This window comes from Rhinoraja longicauda, chromosome 2 (assembly GCF_053455715.1).
Source record: "Rhinoraja longicauda isolate Sanriku21f chromosome 2, sRhiLon1.1, whole genome shotgun sequence".
Taxonomy (NCBI): domain Eukaryota; kingdom Metazoa; phylum Chordata; class Chondrichthyes; order Rajiformes; family Arhynchobatidae; genus Rhinoraja; species Rhinoraja longicauda.
In genome coordinates, this window is record NC_135954.1 from 17,763,377 (window position 1) to 17,784,676 (window position 21,300).

Genomic DNA, 21,300 nt, shown 5'->3' on the forward strand with positions numbered 1-21,300 from the left:
TGTCTTTGTGTTTTATGGGGTTTTTTTTGTCTTGATTGCAGTGTTTAGATGCGATGTAGTGTTTATTGTGGTTGTGTACTATGTGGTGGTGGCTGTAAAATTGTCTCTTCCAAAGGGAGACGCGACCTTTTTCTGGGGTGGTGTCTCCGTTTACGCTGCGGCCTACCAGCGGGCCAAACACCTGGAGCTGGCGGCCTACCAACGGGCCAAACACCTGGAGCTGGCGGCCTCCACCTGGGACCACCTGGGGCTCTGGTTCGCAGAGCACGCGGACCGGACTTACCATCTGCGGAGCTGGCTGCCTTCGGAGGCCGTGGTGGCGCTGCGACTCGCCTTTGGAAGTTCTGGAGGCTTCGGCGCGGGCCGCGTGGACGTCGGAAGCTCGCGCACCCCCCCCTGGGTGGGGGCCGACATCGGGAGCTCCGGCAGCGGCAGCGTCTTCGCCCGCCCCGAACCGCGGGGCTTGGGTCGGCCCGCAGCGGACCTTTCACCGTCCGGCGTGGCCTGGACCGTGGCAACAACAACAGCCTGACCGCGGGAGAAGACGGCAGGGGCAGAGAACAGACATTCTGGCCTTCCATCACAGTGAGGAGGTGACTGACTGTGATGGATGTTTCCTTTTTTTTGTTTGTGTTGGTTGTGATTGTGTGTGAGATTGTTTATTTTTATTGCCCTATTGCTAGACTGTGGGTGACCTTTCATTTCACTGCACATCTTTGTCATGATGACGAATCATGATGATGATATGCAAATATTGTGATGTGTGTATCAGGTGACCGGAGAGCGGGAGAGTGTGCTTGCTGTGTGTGCTAAAGGCTGCAAGGCCTGGAAACAATAAACAGTCAAACGAAGCAATGTAATCACCACGGATTGTGTCAGCTTCATTATTACACATCTGAGACACAGATGTGACATTGGCGACGAGGATATTCTGGATATTCTGGATATTTTGGATTCTGAATCCGAGACTACCTGCTGGAAAAAAAAAAGGTTAGAAAAAGGTTGTTATGGCAGTCGCTGGAGCTGATTTCTTAGCACTTCGCGGAGTTCCACACTTTGATCCGACGGGTGATGCGAGTACTGTCAGCTTGAAATGGAAAGCTTGGCTGGAGGAATTCGAGGCCTACGCCGACAGTCGTGGGCTCTTTCTTGATGAGAGTACGCCGGCGCAGAAGGTGCAGCGGAGAGCGTTGCTTCTCTTCACCGCGGGGCCTGCAGTTCGAGAAATGTTTAAAACACTCCCTGACACCGGTATGAAGGATGACTATAAGAAAGCTGTTGATGCATTAAACAGTCATTATGTGGTGGTACTGAATGCTACATTTCAACGCCATTTATTCCGCAAAACAACCCAGGAAGAGGGCGAAACTGTTGCTCAATTTGTGACGAGACTCAGACAGGTGTCTGTAGGATGCAAATATGTGGCTGCTGATGTGGAATACTAGATATTGGATCAGGTTGTCCAGCATTGCAGGTCAGACAAGCTCAGGAGAAGGCTGCTAGAAAAAGGCGGTGAGTTAAACTTAAATGATGCTTTGTCGATTGCGGCAGCACTGGAAGCTGTTGAGGGACAATTTCACAGCATGAAATTAAAAGATTCCAAGACTGGGCTAGTTAATTGGTTGTCCCACGGGAGACAAAGAAGTAAGCCTGAACGTGAGATTGGGTGTTGCAGGTGTGGCAACATGGGTCACGTAGGGAAAGATGCATGTTGTCCAGCAAAAGGTAGAACGTGTAGGAAATGTGGAGGCAAAGATCATTTTGCAAAGAAATGTAAAAGTAAGGCCAGGGACAATACAAGGGATTACAAAAGTGAATCTTCCAAGGCAAGGGAGAAAGTGAAGTCCAGTGACAAATTAGACAGACCGTGGCAGAAAAAGAAGAGTCACGTCCGTCACGTAGAAGATGAGTTCGGAAGTGATGAGGACGATGAGCATGCTATTAAAAGGGATTATCAGTTTGCATTGAATGATAGCCATCTGGAAAAAGTGGCAGTGACCATCGGAGGTATTACAGTGCCAGTGATTGTAGATTCTGGTAGCGACTGCAACGTAATTGACAGATCACTGTGGGAATGCTTGAAACAGCAGAAAATCAAGTGCATGTCAAGGAGGTGTAGTAGGAAGTTATATCCATACACCGCAACTGAACCGTTGCAGACAATTGGATGTTTCACGGCTGACGTAGAAGTCGGAGATAGAAAAGCTGTTGCAGAATTCGTGGTGATAGAGGAGAAAGGAGAACCCCTGCTCAGCAGAAATACAGCTCGAGAGCTGGGAGTGCTTCACATCGGAATGCATGTCAATTCAGTGCAGTCATATGAGGACATGAAGCAGGAATTTCACTCAGTATTCCAAGGAGTTGGAAAATTGAAAGGCCGGCAAGTGAAGTTAGCTGTTGATGGAACTGTTAAGCCAATAGCACAACCAGTGCGGAGAACGCCATTTGGACTTTGTGGAAAAGTAGAAGCTAAAATCAAGGAGTTGATTGATCAGGGCATTATCGAGCCAGTTGAACATTCAACACCATGGGTGAGTCCAGTAGTGATAGTGCCAAAACCCAATGATGACATCAGACTGTGCGTGGACATGAGGAGAGCCAATGAAGCAATAATCAGAGAAAGACACCCAATTCCGACGATCGAGGAAGTCCTACAAGAGTTATCAACTAGTAAAGTGTTCTCCAAAATTAATCTCAAGTGGGGATATCATCAATTGGAATTACATCCAGAGTCAAGAGAGATGACAACATTTGTCACTCACTGCGGATTGTACCGGTACAAAAGACTGATGTTTGGAATCAATGCTGCCCCTGAGATCTATCAGTATGAAATCCACAGAGTGATTCAAGGGGTACCTGGAGCAGCAAACATATCAGATGACATCATCGTCCATGCATCAATTCGTGAAGAGCATGACAGGAGATTGAAGCTAGTGTTGACTAGACTTCAAAAAGCAGGTCTCACTGTGAATGAGGACAAGTGCAAGTTTGGTGTCTCTGAGATGGATTTCATGGGACACAGACTCACAAGTGAAGGGCTGAACCCGGCAACGGCTAAAGTGAAAGATGTTGCAGATACACGTGAACCTCAGAATGCAACCGAGATGAGGAGCTTTCTAGGACTGGTCAATTACTGTGCAAAGTTTATCCCAAATTTTGCTACACTGGCAGATCCGCTGAGAAAGTTGACCAGGAAAGACATACCGTTCCATTTTGGAAATGAACAGAGACAGGCATTCAATACCTTGAAACAGTGCCCGATGAGTGCAGAAACCCTTGGATATTATGATCTGGCTGCACCAACAAAAGTCATAGCAGATGCTAGTCCAGTTGATTTGGGAGCAGTGCTGGTACAGACACATGCTGATGGACCCAGAATCATAGCATATGCCAGTCGATCTTTAACCAGCGTGGAAAGAAGGTATTCTCAAACGGAGAAAGAAGCACTGGGACTATTGTGGGCCTGTGAAAGGTTCCATGCTTACTTGTACGGTATTGAATTTGAACTTGTTACTGATCACAAGCCGCTGGAAGTGATCTATTCAACAAGGTCCAAGCCCTGTGCCAGAATAGAACGCTGGGTGCTGAGACTCCAACAGTACAAGTACAAAGTAGTCCACATTGCTGGAAAAGCAAATATTGCGGACCCGCTGTCGAGACTGTTGAAGGGTGAACAGCTGAGAGTAACATCCACTCTAGGGATGGAAGCAGAAAACTTTGTGCGCTTTGTTGCAATTCAGTCAACGCCAAGAGCCGTGGCAACAAGGGAAGTCGAAAGGGAATCAGAAAAATGATCCTGAACTTAATGATATCAGAAAGCATATTTATAGTGGGCAATGGGACCAATGCCCTTACAAAGCATATGTTCCCATAAAAGATGAATTTTGTGTGATTGGTCAGTGTGTGCTTAGAGGTAACAGATTGGTGATCCCGCAGGCACTACGAGCAAGGATCGTGTCATTAGCTCATGAGGGACATTTAGGCATCGTTGGTACCAAACAAAATTTGCGGAGCAAAGTGTGGTGGCCAGGTTATGACAGAGATGCCGAAAAATTTGTCAGGACTTGCCACGGATGCCAAACCACAAGCAGGAGCAACCCACCAGAACCAATTAGAAGTACGAAGTTGCCAACAGGACCATGGGTCGACGTAGCTGTTGACTTTCTAGGACCACTTCCAACAGGTGAATCAATTATGGTAGTGGTAGACTACTACAGCAGATACTATGAATATGCGGTGATGAAGTCAACTACGGCAGAAAAGACTGTACAGGCATTGGCAGAGATTTTCGCCAGACATGGGTTGCCTGTTACATTGTACTCCGACAATGGACCAGTTTGTGTCAGAGACGTTTGCTGAGTACATGAGAACCACCGGTATTCATCATCATAGAGTGACTCCTAAATGGCCACAGGCTAATGGAGAAGTCGAGAGACAAAATCAGTCCATAAAGAGGATACGAATCGCCCATGCTGAAGGGAAAAATTGGAAGGAGGCGCTGCTAGCATACGTAGCTGTATATCGGGCGATCACTCACTCAACAACAGGGAAAAGCCCGGCAGAAGCCTTGTTTGGAAGGAAAATTCGCACTAAAATGCCAGAAGTACGAGAGATCACGGAAGACCAGGAGCTGAGAGACCGTGATGCCGAAAAGAAAGGTGTGGCGAAATGGTATGCCGACTTGAAACGAGGAGCCAGGCACTCAGAAATAATGCCTGGTGATGACGTACTTGTGAGGCGAGATGATGGTGGTAAGATGGACACTCCTTACCATTGCGAGCCATACAATGTTGTATCGAGGAGCGGTAGCAGGGTGACAGTCAAGTCTCCAGAAGGTGTTATGTACAAGAGGAATGTATCGAATGTAAAAAAGTACATGTCGAGAGACAGTCGAATCAAGGGCCAAAGTCCACCGAGAGTTACCGATTCAGAGGGACCAGAAGACATTCCTGAGGTGGTGACCAGAGTTCCAGAGGCAGCAGACTGCGATGCAGGTGTTGAGCAGAGACAGTATCTGGATGACAACACCTTAGCAGATTCAACAGACTTTGATGTTCTTGTGCCAGCTGGTAGACCACAACATGAAAAGAGAGTTCCCAAAAGATACGACGATTTTGTGTTATAGACAATATAGTTTTGTTTAGTAATTATATGATATTTGTTTAGAGGCAAAAGAAACTTACAAGTTATTATTTGTATTAGGAAAAATAACATAATAAGTAAAGAATTGTTTAATTGGGGGAAAAGAACACAGTAATTTAAAGTTTAATTCTGGTAAAGGAGGGATGTCATGATGACGAATCATGATGATGATATGCAAATATCGTGATGTGTGTATCAGGTGACCGGAGAGCGGGAGAGTGTGCTTGCTGTGTGTGCTGAAGGCTGCAAGGCCTGGAAACAATAAACAGTCAAACGAAGTAATGTAATTACCACGGATTGTGTCTGCTTCATTATTACACATCTGAGACGGAGATGTGACAATCTTGTATGTGTAGGTGACAAATAAACTTGACTTGACTAGAAGGGCTTCAATGTACTAGGAGATTTTATGACCGTCCTTGCAGCTGGCGGTGCAGGCTCGAAGGGCCGAATGGCCTACTCCTGCACCTATTTTCTATGTTTCTAACTAGCATTTTCATTGGGAGATATGAGATGGGCCAAAGACGGTTCACCACTCCATCCCCACCTCAATACTCACTGATGTCTTCTTGTCTGACGTGCTGTGCTGGCTGCAGTGAGGATCCATAAGGACATCTATCCTGGTGACAGGATGGTGAAGCCCACAGTAATACTGAAAGTGCTGAATTACTGCAGGATTCAGCATTGGGTTGTACGAATGAATGATACTTTACTGAATGAATGAAGCCAGGAAAGGTGAACACAGGTGCTAGGTGCTCCCAAACAACAGGGCGATTCGGGAGTTGCAGAAAAGGGGTGCCCGCAGCAATCTGCATTCTTGTGCAGAGGTTGGCGGTGTCTGCCGGCGAGAAATAGCTAGGGACTAGCTGGGGATCTATGATCTCCCGGGATGCTGCCTGACCCGCTGGCTTACTCCAGCATTCTTTCCCTATTACTACATTATCTCACCTTTGTATCCACACCTAACATACTGGGGGATTTCTGTTTTAAACAAAGGCCAATTAACCTTTCAAACCTCCAATTCTTTTGGATGTGAAACGAAACCTGAGCACTCAGAGGAAACCCACGTGGTCGCAGGAAGAATGCACAAGTTCCACACTGACAGCACCCCAAATCTGGATGGAACCCGAGGTAAGGCACGGTAAAGCAGCAGATCTATCAGCAGCACCACCCATTTATTTCTTTTGGATTGAATAAAATATTTAGTATAGTTTAGAGATACAGCGCAGAAACAGGCCCTTCAACCCACCATGTCCGCGCCGACCAGTGACCCCTGCACACTATTGCTATCGAGGGACGACACACGAGGGACAATTTACAATTATAACAAGCCAATGAACCTACAAACCTGTATGTCTTTGGAGTATGGGAGGAAACCGGAGATCCCAGAGAAAAGCCACACAGGTCATGGGGAGAATTTACAAACTCCATATAGACAAGCGCCGGTAGTCAGGATTGAACCCGAATATCTGGCACTATAAGGCAGCAACTCTACCACTGTGCCGCCGTGCTATGTTGGCCCAGGCTGAAGAAGCCTATTCTACATTGAAAATGCAAAGTTTCACTCGAGTATTATATTAATGCTTTATTACAGCGCCTGAAAAACCTGAATTATACATCAATTATATTTTAACTTCAAACTGAGGCACGACACATGGATCTTTCAAACAGAAAACTAAAATTTTTGCAAGATTACAAAATTGGAACATTAAGAAATATTTGTTATATCTGCACAAAGCTCAAAATATCTTCTGAAAATTAGGAGACATTTTATTTCATTACATTCTCAAAGTCAGTGATGCTGAATTTTAGAAAAGAAAGAAAAACAGGCAGCCAATCCACCAATTAAACTAAAGAACAATTTTTATATCATGTCAGCAAAGTGCTCTAATTCTGTTAACATTTTGCACTGAACATTAATAAATAATAAGTAGTATGTTATTCCTTCAACCTTGCACTATTTTTACCAGTTGCTGCCTGGATTAGAGGGTTTCAGCTACAGGGAGAAACTTGGATGAATTTCTCTGGAACGTCCGAGTTTGAAGGGGAACTTGATAGAAGAATATAAAATTATGAGATAGGGTAGACAGGTCATAACCTTTGTTCCAGAGTGATCAAAGAGTAAAGAATATAGCTATAAGGTGAGAAGGGGGAAGTTTAATGGAGATGCGTTGTGCACGTTTTTTTTGTAAACACAGAATGGTGGGGGGGGGGGGGGGGAGGGGAAGTGCAATGTATTGCCAGGGATGGTGGTGGAAGTAGATAAGAGGCTTTGAGATATGCACATGGAAGTGCAAGGAATAGAGGGATGTGGAACATGTACAGGCAGATGAAATCATTGTCGGTTCCTGTGTTGTACTATTCTATGTTTAATGCAAAATGGGTGCCAATTAACCCTCGATTGGCTGCCCTTTAATTATTTTGCAACATCGCAGACAAGCACAAAGATTTGCTCAACCCACTTGAGAGGTTAAGCAGAGTCAACAGATCTTTGCTCCCTCCACCTCCATTGCCTGCCTGAAACATTATTCTCCGAGACTGTTCTGGAAGTTTCCATCTACAAAGCTGCAACTTCTCCCCATGAATCCCAGAATTACAATTGACCATTTGCTGAACCAGCAGTCTCCATATGTTATAAAATGTTTAATTCGTCCAAGTGACTGAGTCGGACTCAAGGTGGGAGGTATCACATGTATCCTGCTGCAACATCAGATTTACTCTTCAAATTGCTGGCCCCCATGCTTTATTGTACTTTGCATCTCCTTTAAATGGCCGGAGGTTTAATGGAGATGTGCTGTGCACGTTTTTTTTGTAAACACAAGAATGATTTGGGGGGGGGCGGGGTAGGGGGAGAGCAACTGCGGTGGTGAACCATTGGCGTCCATTGCTTTGGAATTGAATTTTGAATTAAGCAGTTTGGAGATCTCATTTTCGATGTCTTTAAGCTCTTGACTGGTGAAATGAGACCTGGTTTTGGTAATCTTCTCTACTACCAGCTCACTTTTGCGTTGCATCGTAATTCTATGATAACCATCCAGCTCTTTCCCTTTGGATTTCAGATTGGCAACTTTGGACAGGAGGCTAATCTTATGCCCAAGGGTGGATAACTTGTGCAGACTTATATTGGGTTCTTGTAGCTGAAAATGTAGATCCAGGGTTTCCTGAATATAATATTCATTTAATTCTTTCTTTTCTTCCAGAAACTGTTTAAAGCATGCCCTGCGGCTTCTGAGCTCCTCCTCATCTCCCATGATCTTGACTTTGCGACGCTCAATCTCAGCCAGAACTTTCTTAATGATGGTCCCATAGCGGACATTGTTATGGATTGGGGTCAAGCATTTGGGGCAAAGATGGAGCTTCGATGCTGGGGAGTGGTCGGCTTCTGACTGTTGCATCAACGTGTCAAACTCTTTCACTGCAAAAATGTGCTGGCAGTCTTGCAGCTGCAGGAACCTGGTTTCGGGGTCGTCTTCCCCACCAAAGAATATCTCGGTCACCTCCTCCACGTGGCACACGCGACATTTATCGGGACAGGGCTCGCCGCACAGGCCGATGCATGGGTGGCCGCAGTCAAGCGTCAGGTCGCAGGGCAGGTCGCAAGGCGCCCGGTCACAGGGCTCGTGGCACAGCCGGGTGCACTGGGCATGGGGGCAGGCCCAGATGCAGGGCTCCCGGCAGGGTTGGCAAGGCGCGCCGCAGCTGCCCGGACACCTGCCGTGCGGGCAGCGGTTGCCGCAGGGCTGGGCGCAGGGCGGGCAAGGGTCGCTGCAGATTCCGGTGCACGGGTGGGAGCAGGGCAGTGGGCGGGTGCAGGAAATGTGGCAGACGTGGAACGGCCGGCCGCTGCATTCGAAGCAGTAGGCTGCGCAGGGGTGATTGCAGGACAGTGGCACGCCACAGATCACGTGGCAGGGCTCGGGCTCAGCCTCCTCCTGCTGGTAACACTGCACCATTCTCTTGTGGCCGCACGGCTGTGCAAGCTCCACCCTGCTGGGGCACTTCTTGGTGCAGACCTCCCCGCAGTGGCGCAGGCATGGGTGACTGCAGTCCAGGGTCTGCTCGCAGGGCTCCTGACAGCAGAACTTCTCTGGATCCACGAAGCAGGGGACCTGCTGTTGGTGATCACACCGAGGGATGACCTTCTCCACCATCACCTTGCAATCGTCACAGTGCTGCCAGCAAGGTTTGGGGCAGGGGTGACCCACCGTGCACTTGGTCTGGCAAGCCGCCTGGCACCGGTACTCCTCATGCTTGGGGTCAAAAGGGTGGCAGGGAAAAGTGCATTTATGGCCGCACTTCAAGAGGAATTCACAGGGCACCATGCACCCGCCTTTGGGAACCTGGCTAAAATCCTCAGCGGAGGACACCAGCGCGTCGGTTCCTGGGTGGTTCTGGCAGCACAGCCGCAGCGAGGTGCCGATTTTGTTGTTTTCACGCAGCGTCCCCACAATGTTTGCCCACAGAGGAACCTGCTTCGCCAGCATGCCCATGTTGCCTATGCAGTAGAAGCCCTTCTTTGCCCGCGACAGAGCCACGCAGACTCGATTCGGTATCCGCAGGAACCCTACCATGCCCTGCTTGTTGCTTCGAACGAGAGACAGAATCACAATGTCATTTTCTTCCCCTTGATACTTGTCTACCACGCAAACCTGGACACCATCAAATATCCTCTTGGGCATTATCTTCCTCAAGCAGAACAGCTGACCAGAGTAGGTGGTAAGGATGGTTATCTGTGATGGCTTATACTCCTGTTGGATGAAATATTCGCAAAGAAACTTGACAAAGTGCGCTTCATGTGAATTTTGGAAGCTTTTTCCTTCTGTGATTTTATCCTCTGGCTCCTGGTGTTCAATGAAGTAGAGGTTTGTGGAGATTCCCTGATTTAAAACAATACACAGAGAGTTAAGGAATCTTGATAATAATGAGGGATTAAAATTTTGTGCAAAGCACAATGTGCTGGAGGAACTCAGGGAGTCAAGTAGCATCTGGAGAGGGGATGGGCAGATGACAGCTTGGGTCAGTACCCTTCTTCAGACTGATTACCATTTTGGATTTGGTTATGTGGATAGATTCATCAGTCTGCATTTTTAGCTAGAACCCATTAATAACACAAAGACTGCGGGGAGGATCCAAAGGAGATTTACAAGAATGGTAACATGGATGATGGATTAAAAAGATTTTTAATCCATCAATTTTACTGGACACTTGCTGGCCAGGTATTGAAGATAATCCAAAGGTGCTATTAGTCAGGGATTTCCGGGATTATGGCCTACAATGAACAAATGATGAAACATCTCAGGTCAAATGGGAATGGGTAGTTCGAAGGGCCAAATGGCCTCCTCCTGCACCTATTTTCTATGTTAGTAAAATAGTTCGTCACTCAACAGGAAGAGCCACAAAATAAGTTTGGGTTGTTCTTTGAAATGAGAATGATAAGGGAAAATTTAATGGAGGGGTTAAAAATTTGAAGTGATGATACAATAATCATGCAGGAACTGTTTTCACTAAAACCACAGAAGGCAGGAGAATGGAGTTAGGAGGGAGAAGGCAGGGGAATGGGGTTAGGAGGGAGAGATAGATCAGCCATGACTGAATGGCGGTGTAGACTTGTTGGGCTAGAATGGCCTTATTCTGCTCCTATCGCATGAACAAGTGCAGATAATTTTCTTAAATATTTTATGGTACACGATGTTAGGATTCGGGACATTGTTTGAAAAGGTCGGGAACAGAGCAAGGAAGACCGTGGGTGAGAGAAAAGTAAGTGTTAATTGCTGTGTGTAAAGGCAGTTTAAAAAGAGCGCCAAGAGTCTGTTTGTAGTCAGTCAGAAAAGTGCATAACTCCAAGTTTGTCAGGAAGGCAGTATAGAAGTGAGTACCTGGATTGGTTGATCAATTAAAGTAGAGGTTTGGTAAATTGGCCAATTAAGTAATTTAGTGACTGATATAAGCCAGACTTGCACAAGGGGTGCAGCCCAGTCGAGGGAAGCGCCCTGTGGGGAAAATTGCGAGTGAGAAAAGTGCGAGTCTTTGGCTGCGAGTCTTCAGCGAGGAGGCTGAGGTGAGGAGGTTATGCTTGTTTTTCTGCGCCTGAATTGTTTTTGACTTCACTGAAGTAATGGCGGACAAGTTGGTGCAGTGTGTTTCCTGCAGGATGTGGGAAGGTAGGGACACCGCTGGAGCTTCTGGGAGCTATACCAGCAAGAACTGTGTCCAGGTGCGGCTCCTGAATGGACTTGTGGCGGAGTTGGAAAGGCAGCTGGAAGACATCAGGGCCATCCGGGAATGCGAGAGTTTCCTGGACAGGACCTACTGTGAGGCTGTCACGCCAAGGGTCCAGGTCGAGAGAAGGTGGGAGACCGTTTCAGGGGGGAGCGAATGTGGACAACAGGAGTCCCCGGTGGCAGTGCCTATTGCAAACAGGTACACCCTCTTGGGAGCTGTTGGGGCAGAAGATGCTTCCAGTCCGAGCGGCGGACGTGTTGGCAGATCTAACCCATGCAAGGAAACTCGACCGGGGAGACCGAAGTCTGGAAGAGCCATAGTAGTGGGTGACTCCATTGTCCGAGGTACGGACAGTAGATTCTGTGGCGACAGGCGGGACTCGAGGATGGTCTGTTGCCTCCCTGGTGCCAGGGTTCAAGACATCACGGGGCGGCTTCAGAACATCCTAGCGAGGGAAGGCGATCAACCGGAAGTAGTTGTGCACGTGGGCACGAACACTGTCGGGAGGAAGAGGAAGGAGATACTGCAATGTGAGTTTAGAGAGTTAGGAAGAAGACTGAGAAGTAGGACGTCGAAGGTGGTTGTCTCTGGACTGCTACCTGTACCTCGTGCTGGTGAGGGCAGGAATAGAGAGATCGGGGATATGAATGTATGGCTGAGGGGCTGGTGCAGGGAGCAGGGATTTAGATTTCTAGACAACTGGGATCTCTTCTGGGGTAGGGGTGACCTGTACAAAAGGGACGGGTTACACCTTAACAGCAGGGGGGAACCAACATTCTGGCAGGCAGGTTTGCTAGTGCTACAAGTGTGGCTTTAAACTAAGTAGTGGGGGGGAGGGGTTGACAAACTGGGAATATGGAGTTAAAGGGGAAGCAAATACAGGAGAAATTGCAAAGGACTCTCGAATGAATGGGGAGAGAAGTTCTAGAAGGGATAAGAGAGTAAGGTCAGGGCCAATTGTGACTGGTGCGAGAGGGGAGGTGAATACGGAAATTAAAGTGTTGTATTTAAATGCGCGAAGTATAAGAAATAAAGTGGATGAGCTTGAGGCTCAGTTAGACATTGGCAAGTATGATGTTGTGGGAATCACTGAGACATGGCTACAAGAGGACCAGGGCTGGGAACTGAATATTCAGGGGTACACAACATATAGAAAAGACACAGGTGGGCAGAGGGGGTGGGGTCACTCTGTTGGTGAGGAATGATATTCTATCCCTTGCAAGGGGTGACATAGAATCAGGAGATGTAGAATCAGTATGGGTAGAAATGAGGAATTGTAACGGTAAAAAGACCCTAATGGGAGTTATCTACAGGCCCCCAAACAGTAGCCTCGACATAGGGTGCAAGTTGAATGAGGAGCTAAAATTGGCATGTCGCAAATGTAATGCTACGGTGGTTATGGGAGATTTCAACATGCAGGTAGACTGGGAAAATCAGGTTGGTAATGGACCCCAGGAAAGAGAGTTTGTGGAGTGTCTCCGAGATGGATTCTTAAAACAGCTTGTACTGGAGCCTACTATGGAGAAGGCAATTCTGGATTTAGTGTTGTGTAATAAACCTGACCTAATAAGGGGACTCGAGGTAAAAGAGCCATGAGGATGCAGTGATCACAATATGATAAGTTTTACTCTACAAATTGAGAGGGAGAAGGGAAAATCGGAAGTGTCAGTATTACAGTATAGCAAAGGGGATTACTGAGGCAGGAGCTGGCCAGAATTGACTGGAAGGAGGCCCTCGCAGGGAAGATGGTGGAACAGCAATGGCAGATATTCCTGGGAATAATGCAGAAGTTGCAGGATCAATTTATCCCAAAGAGGAGGAAAGATTCCAAGGGGAGTAAGAGACACCTGTGGCTGACAAGGGAAGTCAAGGACAGCATTAAAATAAAAGAGAAGAAGTATAACATAGCAAAGAAGAGGGGGAAGCCAGAGGATTGGGACTCTTTTAAAGAGCAACAGAAGATGACTAAGAAGGCAATACGGGGAGAAAAGATGAGGTACGAGGGTAAACTAGCCAATAATATAAAGGAGGATAGTAAAAGCTTTTTTAGGTATGTCCCTTGAAGACAGAAGCGGGGGAATTTATTATGGGAAACAAGGAAATGGCAGACGAGTTAAACTGGTACTTTGGATCTGTCTTCAGTAAGGAAGATACAAGCAATCTCCCAGATGTTCTAGTGGGCAGAGATCCTAGGGTGACGGAGGAACTGAAGGAAATCCACATTAGGCAGGAAATGGTGTTGGGTAGACTGATGGGACTGAAGGCTGATAAATCCCCAGGGCCTGATGGTCTGCATGCCAGAGTACTTAAGGAGGTGGCGCTAGAAATTGTGGACGCATTGGTGATCATTTTCCAATGTTCTATAGATTCAGGATCAGTTCCTGTGGATTGGAGGGTAGCTAATGTTGTCCCACTTTTTAAGAAAGGAGGGAGAGAGAAAACGGGAAATTATAGACCAGTTAGTCTGACATCAGTGGTGGGGAAGATGCTGGAGTCAATTATAAAAGACGAAATTGCGGAGCATTTGGTTAGTAGTAACAGGATTGTTCCGAGTCAGCATGGATTTACGAAGGGGAAATCATGCTTGACTAATCTTCTGGAATTCTTTGAAGATGTAACCAGGTATGGGGAGAAGGCAGGAACGGGGTACTGATTGAGAATGATCAGCCATGATCATATTGAATGGCGGTGCTGACTCGAAGGGCCGAATGGCCTCCTCCTGCACCTATTGTCTATTGAAATGACAAAAGTAGATGCAATAATAACATTTACAAAAGTATCAAATGCAGACTTAAAGGGAACATGTTCAGGGTTCCAGGAAAATTCAAAGAACTGAGGACTTTGGGAAAGCTCTTTCAAAGAGATGGCTTAGGTAAAATAGGCCATATTATCTACCTTAGCTGCAAAATTCAACGTTAGCCTTCAACACAACATTATGTAATCAGTGTGCCATAAACCCTGATGCAAGTTCTCAGGCGAAGCTCACCGTAAGGAGCTCATTACCCAGACAAGTAAATCCTTTCATTTCCTATTCAGTTTAATGAAACCATCCCAGGTAGAGCTTAGTCTTTAAGCATATTACAAATTCTGTATCTACCAGTTGACACAGTGGCATAGCAGGCAGAGCTGCTGTCTCAGCACCAGAGACCCAGACACGATCCTGACCTCTGATGCTGTCTGTGTGGAGTTTGCATGTTCTCCCTGTGACTGCATGGGTCTGCTTCTATGCTGCATCTCTAAACAAATGTAATAAATAGGGATTGGCAATAGTTACATACTGATCAGAGGCAAGAAAAAACGTTTTCAACTCGTGTAATAGGACTATAACTTCTCATCCGGAAGATGTCATTACAGAACCCTGTCTGCAGTCTTAATGGGGATTTATTTGATGCTCAATTCTCTGGACCCGACCTCTCAGAATCAGAATACACAAAATAAAGTTGGGGCACAAGGAACTGCAGATGCTGGTTTAACAAAAAAAAGATGCTAATTGTTGGAGTAACTCAGCAGGCCATGCAGCATCTCTGGAGATTATGGCTAAGTGACATTTCAGGACCCTTTTTCGGACTTATTGTAGTTGGGGGGGGGGGGGGGAGGGAGAAAAATGAAAAATAAGTAGGGTCAGGACAAACCTGGCAAGTGATAGGTAGATGCAGATGAGGGGAGCATGGCGGGGACTTGCATTATGATGTAGAAAATGAAGCAAATTCATTTTTAAAATATGCTCGAGGAGGTTAACTCAAATCCTAACTTTTACCATATTAGAATAAAATTAAAATACCTTAATATTTTCATACTTCTTCACAGACTCAGTGTTTTCCAGTTTGGCATAGATGTGTGGTGTTATCAGTGTTGCGATTTCAGGGCGCATTCGATGCTAAACAAGAAGATATAGCAAGAATATTTTTTTTAAATGCTGACATGCATAAATCAATAAAGAAGGATAAGGGGAAACTAAAACACAAAGCTGTTGATATTTAAAGATCAAAAGCTTGTTTATTGAACATTTCAGAAATATTCCGTCAGCTCTATCCACCCCTCTCTACTCTGCAACTTAAACTAACTTGTGTAGGAAGAAACTCTGGAGAAGTGAGAAAACAACTTAAAACTAACTTGTTTTATCACTTTTTCAGCTCAGATAAAGAACAATTGACCCGACACATTAAACCAGTTTCTCTTCCACAGACATTTCTTGACCTGCATTTTCTGCTTTAATTGTATACCAAAAGCATCCTTTGACTCGAGTAAGAAATAACCCTGATGTTTTATAACAGGCCAGCACAACTTTGATTTGACATTTTGATTGGACACATAGCACTATATCAATTCCCTGCTACAATCCCTCCCAGACCCCCTTTTAAATAGAAAACACGGCAAGGATAGTTAAAGGAAGAAAGACATCTATCAACAGAATAGTTTAATAGCTGAGGGGGAAGCAAACATTTAGCACAAGGCTGAATTCAAATATATTGGCTTAATTGCCATACATCAGAAACTGCCATCATGGGGAAACTCACTTGGTAATCAAGTCGGACAAAAGGCACATCCATTCGTATCAGCCGCTCAAATAAGGAGATTTCCAAATTGAACCTTCTTGCCAGTTCATACACTGTTGCGCTTGGACGAAGCTAAAACAAACAAATGGCAAAGCAGTGAGTCACCCAATGTTCAATATGTAGTAGAGTTTCAATTTGCAGGGCAGGTCAGGGGAGAATTGAAGGATGAGTGAAGTGGCATGAACTCCAAGGAAGGAAGGGTGTGTGCTTGCAAAAAGGCGACTGGTTGTGTGCTGGCCACAGAAGCAGATCTATAATCACATATTACAATCATTAGGTCTTGTGATAGGAGCAGAACTAGGCCATTCAGTCTATAACGCCATTCAATCATGGCTGACCTATCTCTCCCTCCGAAACCCATTCTCCTATCTTCTCCCCATAACCCCCGGACAATCGCTCCACACTTTTAAATGTCTACTCCTACAGCAACATTTCTGACTATCTACCTCATCGTGGATCCTCGGAATATCCTTGATCGGACCTTATTCACTTTACCTTGCACTAAACGATATTCCCTTTACTGTGTATGGCTTGATTGTAATCATGTATTATTTTTCCGCTGGCTGGCTAGCACGCAGCAAAAGCTTTTCACTGTACCCTCAGTACATGTAACAATAAACTAAACTGAACACCAGCAGAGTGCCAGCTGTCATAGTGCTGTAGTCCCCGAGTCAGCAGGTTGCATGTTCAAAGGTATTTTATTGTCATGTGTACCAATCAAAGTACAGTGAAACTCGATTTACCATACAGTCATACCAAAAAAAGCAACAAGACACACAACTACATAAAAGTTAACATAAACATCCACCACAGCGGATTCCCTACGTTCCTCACTGTGATGGAAGGCAATCAAGTCTAATCTTTTTTACTCTTTATTCTCCCGCGGATGGGGGAGTCAAACCATCTGCAGTCGAAGCTCCTGCGGTTGGAACTCCCGAAGTCGGCCCCTAACCAGGGACTGCCAGCTCCACGATATTAGGTCCTGCAGGCTCCCGCGGTTGGAGCTCCCAAAGTCGATCCCCAGCAAGAGAACGCCAGCTCCGTGATGTTAGCCGCAAAGATATGATACGGAAAAAGATTGCATCTCCGTCGACGTGAGAGATTAAGAAAAGTTTCCCCCAACCCCCCCCCCCCATATAAAATTAAGCTAAAGAACACTAAAACATACATTTAACACATACTAAAAAACAAAGAAGAAAAGGACGAGACAGACTGTTAGCGAGGCACCCACTGAGGTGCCACCCGGTGGTTATTCTGGATGCACTCCAGAACCTTGAGCACAAATCTAGGGATAATCTTCAGTACAATTCTAAAGTGAACACCAGCATCGTCAAAAGTCACCAATACTGTGATGGTACTTGCTCAACCATCTCCTTTGGCGGTTTGTTCTATATACCTAGCACCCTTTGTTTAAAAAAATTGCCCCTCGAGTTCCTATTACATCTTCCACCCCTCACCTTACACCTATGTCCTCTGGTTCTTGATTCCCCAACTCTGGGTAAAGGACTTGTAGTAGCTTTGGGTACCATGTTAGAGGGAAGATGTTGTCAAGCTAGAAAGGGCGCAGAGAAGATTTATGAGGATGTTGCCAGAACTCGAGGGCCTGAGTTGGGGAATTGAGAACCTGAGGACATGGGTTTAAGGTGAGGGGGGAAAGATTTAATAGGAATCTGAGGGTTAACTTTTTCCACACAAAGGGTGGTAGGTGTATGGAACGAGCTGTCGGAGAGAAACAGTTATAGACAGGTACAGGGATAGGACAGGTTTAGAGGGATATGGGCCAAATGCAGGCAGGTAGGACAAGTGTAGATGGGACATGTTGGCCGGTGTGGGCAAGTTGGGCCGAAGCGCCTGTTTCCATGCTGTAAGTCTCAATCTATAGTGACAGTATAGATATGGTCGATAGTGAAGATGGTTGTGAACAATTGCAGCAGGATATTGATCGGTTGGACAGGTGGGCCTTAACCACAATAATTCCTACCTGCTGATGGTCACCAATTAAAATGAGATGTTCACAGGCAGAGCTGAGAGTGGTGATTATGTGGGCTTCCAGGACTTCAGCTGCCTCCTCTACAATAATAATCTTTGGTTGAATATCTTGCAGCAGATTTCGGTACTTTGCAGCCCCTTCAAAAGAAAGCAGTGGACATTCCTTTAATACAACAGTCTGAAGAAGGGTCTCGACCCGAAACATCACCCATTCCTTCTCTCCAGAGATGATGCCTGTCCCGTTGAGTTACTCCAGCATTTACTCCAGCACCTTCACCTATAATCTCTGTCCATTCAGAGGAGTGGTGGAAATAAATTCCTTTGTGTGGGTATAGTTCTTCAGAACGAATAAGCTGAAATTATTAAAACGTGACCAAATCTCATATCCCAAGATGCTGTGGGGCACTCAATCACATGATGAACTTTAAAATTGCTGCATATTGAAAATAGATCTTGTACCATACTAAGCATAGGCTGACTAATCATGGGCATACAGCAGGATGAGCAAGTTGAGGATAGTTCAATAGTTATATCAAATTATCACAGGTGCGATTTTCAATTGTCAAATAAGGGATTATGAAACTGATCATCAGGGAGAGTTCTGCCCAAAGTCACCTAAAACTTTAAAAAAGTAATACGTCGAGGAAAGCCTTTAAGGCAACAAACGTCAAACTTAATCACCAGTACAGAAATAGGTTAGGACTTTATTCCTTGGTGCACAGGGGGCTGATGGGAATCGATATAGAGGTGTATAAGATCATGAGGGGAATAGATAAGGTTGATGCACAGAATCTTTTACCCAGGGTAGGGGAAACCAAGAATGAGAGGACATAGGTTTAAGGCGAGAGAGGCAAGATTTAACAGGAACCTGAAGGACATCATTTTTAACTCGTATGGTGGTGGGTAGATGGAAGAAGCTGCCAGATGAGGTAGTTGAGACAAGTATCATAACAGTATGTAAAAGACACCTGGACAGGTAGATGGATTGGAAATGTTTAGAGGAATGTGTGGCAAACACAGGCAAGTGCGACTGGCTGAGATGGGGCAACTTGGATGGGATGGACAAGTTGGTCTGAAGGGCCTGTTTCCATGCTGTATGACACTATAACTCTATGAATGACTGCAGAGTGTTAAGTTCCATTTACAAATCTACAGATAATACAGTACAATACAATATATCTTTATTGTCATTGTACCCAGGGGTACAACGAGATTGGGAATGCGCCTAATAAAGTAGTAAAAAAAACCTTCAGTAACACTTGAAGAGACAATTAGCCAGAAATATTTCCAGCACACAAATGGCAGCCAAAGATCAACTCAATTGAAAAAAACTCTGACCTACTCCTCATTACATTTAAATAATGGAAAGTGAAGGCTGTTAAAAGTCAGTCAGGAAAGGTCGGGAGAGAAGGAGCAAGGATGACCGTTGGCTGAAAGCAAGCAGGTAAGTGAGTGTTAATTGCAGGTAAAAAGGCAGTTTAAAAAGAGCGCCAAAGGGACGCTAGCAGTTAGTCAGTAAAGCGCATACCTCCAAGCTTGTCAAGAAGGCAAGATAGAAGTAGGTACATGGATCGGCTGATCAATTAAATTAGAAGTTTGGTAAATTGGCCAATTAGGCAATTTAGAGACCGATATTAACAAGGCTTGCACAAGGGGTGCAGCCCTGTGAGAAAAGTGCGAGTCTTTGGCTCCGAGTCTTGTGCCCTGTGAGAAAAGTGCAAGTCTTGTGCCCTGTGAGAAAAGAGTGAGGCTTTGGTTGCGAGCCTTTGGCGAGGAGGTTGCAGTTGTTTTTGGAGGATAATAAAAGCTTTTTTAGGTATGTAAAGAGGAAAAAAATAGTCAAGACAAATGTGGGTCCATTGAAGTCAGAAGCAGGGGAATTTATTATGGGGAACAAGGAAATGGCAGACGAGTTGAACCGGTACTTTGGATCTGACTTCACTAAGGAAGATACAAACAATCTCAAAGATGTTCAAGTGGCCAGAGATCCTAGGGTGACGGAGGAACTGAAGGAAATTCACATTAGGCAGGAAATAGTGTTGGGTAGACTGATGGGACTGAAGGCTGATGAATCCCCAGGGCTTGATGGTCTGCATCCCATGGTACTTAAGGAGGTGGCTCTAGAAATTGTGGACGCATTGGTGATCATTTTCCAATGTTCTGTAGATTCAGGATCAGTTCCTGTGGATTGGAGGGTAGCTAATGTTATCCCACTTTTTAAGAAAGGAGGAAGAGAGAAAACAGGAAATTATAGACCAGTTAGTCTGACATCAATGGTGGGGAAGATGCTGGAGTCAATTATAAAAGACAAAATCGCGGAGCATTTGGATAGCAGTAACAGGATCGTTCCGAGCCAGCATGGATTTACAAAGGGGAAATCGTGCTTGACTAATATTCTGGAATTTGTTGAGGATGTAACTAGAAAAATTGATAGGGGAGAGCCGGTGGATGTGGTGTACCTCGACTTTCAGAAAGCCTTCGACAAGGTCCCACATAGGAGATTAGTGGGCAAAATTAGAGCACATGGTATTGGGGGTCGGGTACTGACATGGATAGAAAATTGGTTGACAGACAGAAAGCAAAGAGTGGGGATAAATGGGTCCCTTTCAGAATGGCAGGCAGTGACTAGTGGGGTACCGCAAGGCTCGGTGCTGGGACCCCAGCTATTTACAATATACATTAATGACTTGGATGAAGGGATGAAAAGTAACATTTGTAAATTTGCAGATGACACAAAGCTGGGTGGTAGTGTGAGCTGTGAGGAAGATGCTATGAGGTTGTAGGGTGACTTGGACAGGTTGTGTGAGTGGGCGGATGCATAGCAGATGCAGTTTAATGTGGATAAGTGTGAGGTTATCCACTTTGGTGGCAAGAATAAGAAGGCAGATTATTATCTGAAAGGTGTCAAGTTAGGAAAAGGGGATGTACAACGAGATCTTGGTGTCCTAGTGCATCAGTCACTGAAGAAGCATGCAGCTACAGCAGGCATTGTGAAGAAAGCCAATGAAATGTTGGCCTTCATAACAAGAGGAGTTGAGTATAGGAGCAAAGAGGTCCTTCTGCAGTTGTATAGGGCCCTAGCGAGACCGCACCTGGAGTACTGTGTGCAGTTTATGTCTCCAAATTTGAGGAAGGATATTCTTGCTATTGAAGGCGTGCAGCGTAGGTTTACTAGGTTAATTCCCAGAATGGCGGGACAGTCGTAAGTTGAAAGACTGGAGCTGCTAGGCTGTATACACTGGAAATTAGAAGGATGAGAGGGGATCTTATCGAAACATATAAGATTATTAAGGGGTTGGACACGTTAGAGGCAGGAAACATGTTCCCAATGTTGGGGGAGTCCAGAACCAGGGGCCACAGTTTAAAAATAAGGGGTAGGCCATTTAGAACG

General features: G+C 45.6%; 2 protein-coding genes across 2 annotated transcripts in view; one reads left to right on the forward strand and one right to left on the reverse strand.

Moving 5' to 3' along the window:
- LOC144602431 (E3 ubiquitin-protein ligase znrf2-like) overlaps nt 1-21,300 on the forward strand; it is a 464,175-nt gene that overhangs the window by 315,544 nt on the left and 127,331 nt on the right. The gene's annotated exons all lie outside the window — the stretch shown is intronic.
- LOC144602438 (NFX1-type zinc finger-containing protein 1-like) overlaps nt 6,732-21,300 on the reverse strand; it is a 60,177-nt gene continuing 45,608 nt past the window's right edge. Inside the window, exons 15-18 of the mRNA XM_078415576.1 lie at nt 17,902-18,047; nt 15,882-15,992; nt 15,146-15,241; nt 6,732-10,019 (exon numbers count right to left, since the gene is read on the reverse strand). Of these exons, the coding sequence (XP_078271702.1) occupies nt 7,923-10,019; nt 15,146-15,241; nt 15,882-15,992; nt 17,902-18,047 (2,450 nt within the window). The 3' untranslated portion in view covers nt 6,732-7,922. The remainder of the gene's footprint in view (nt 10,020-15,145; nt 15,242-15,881; nt 15,993-17,901; nt 18,048-21,300) is intronic.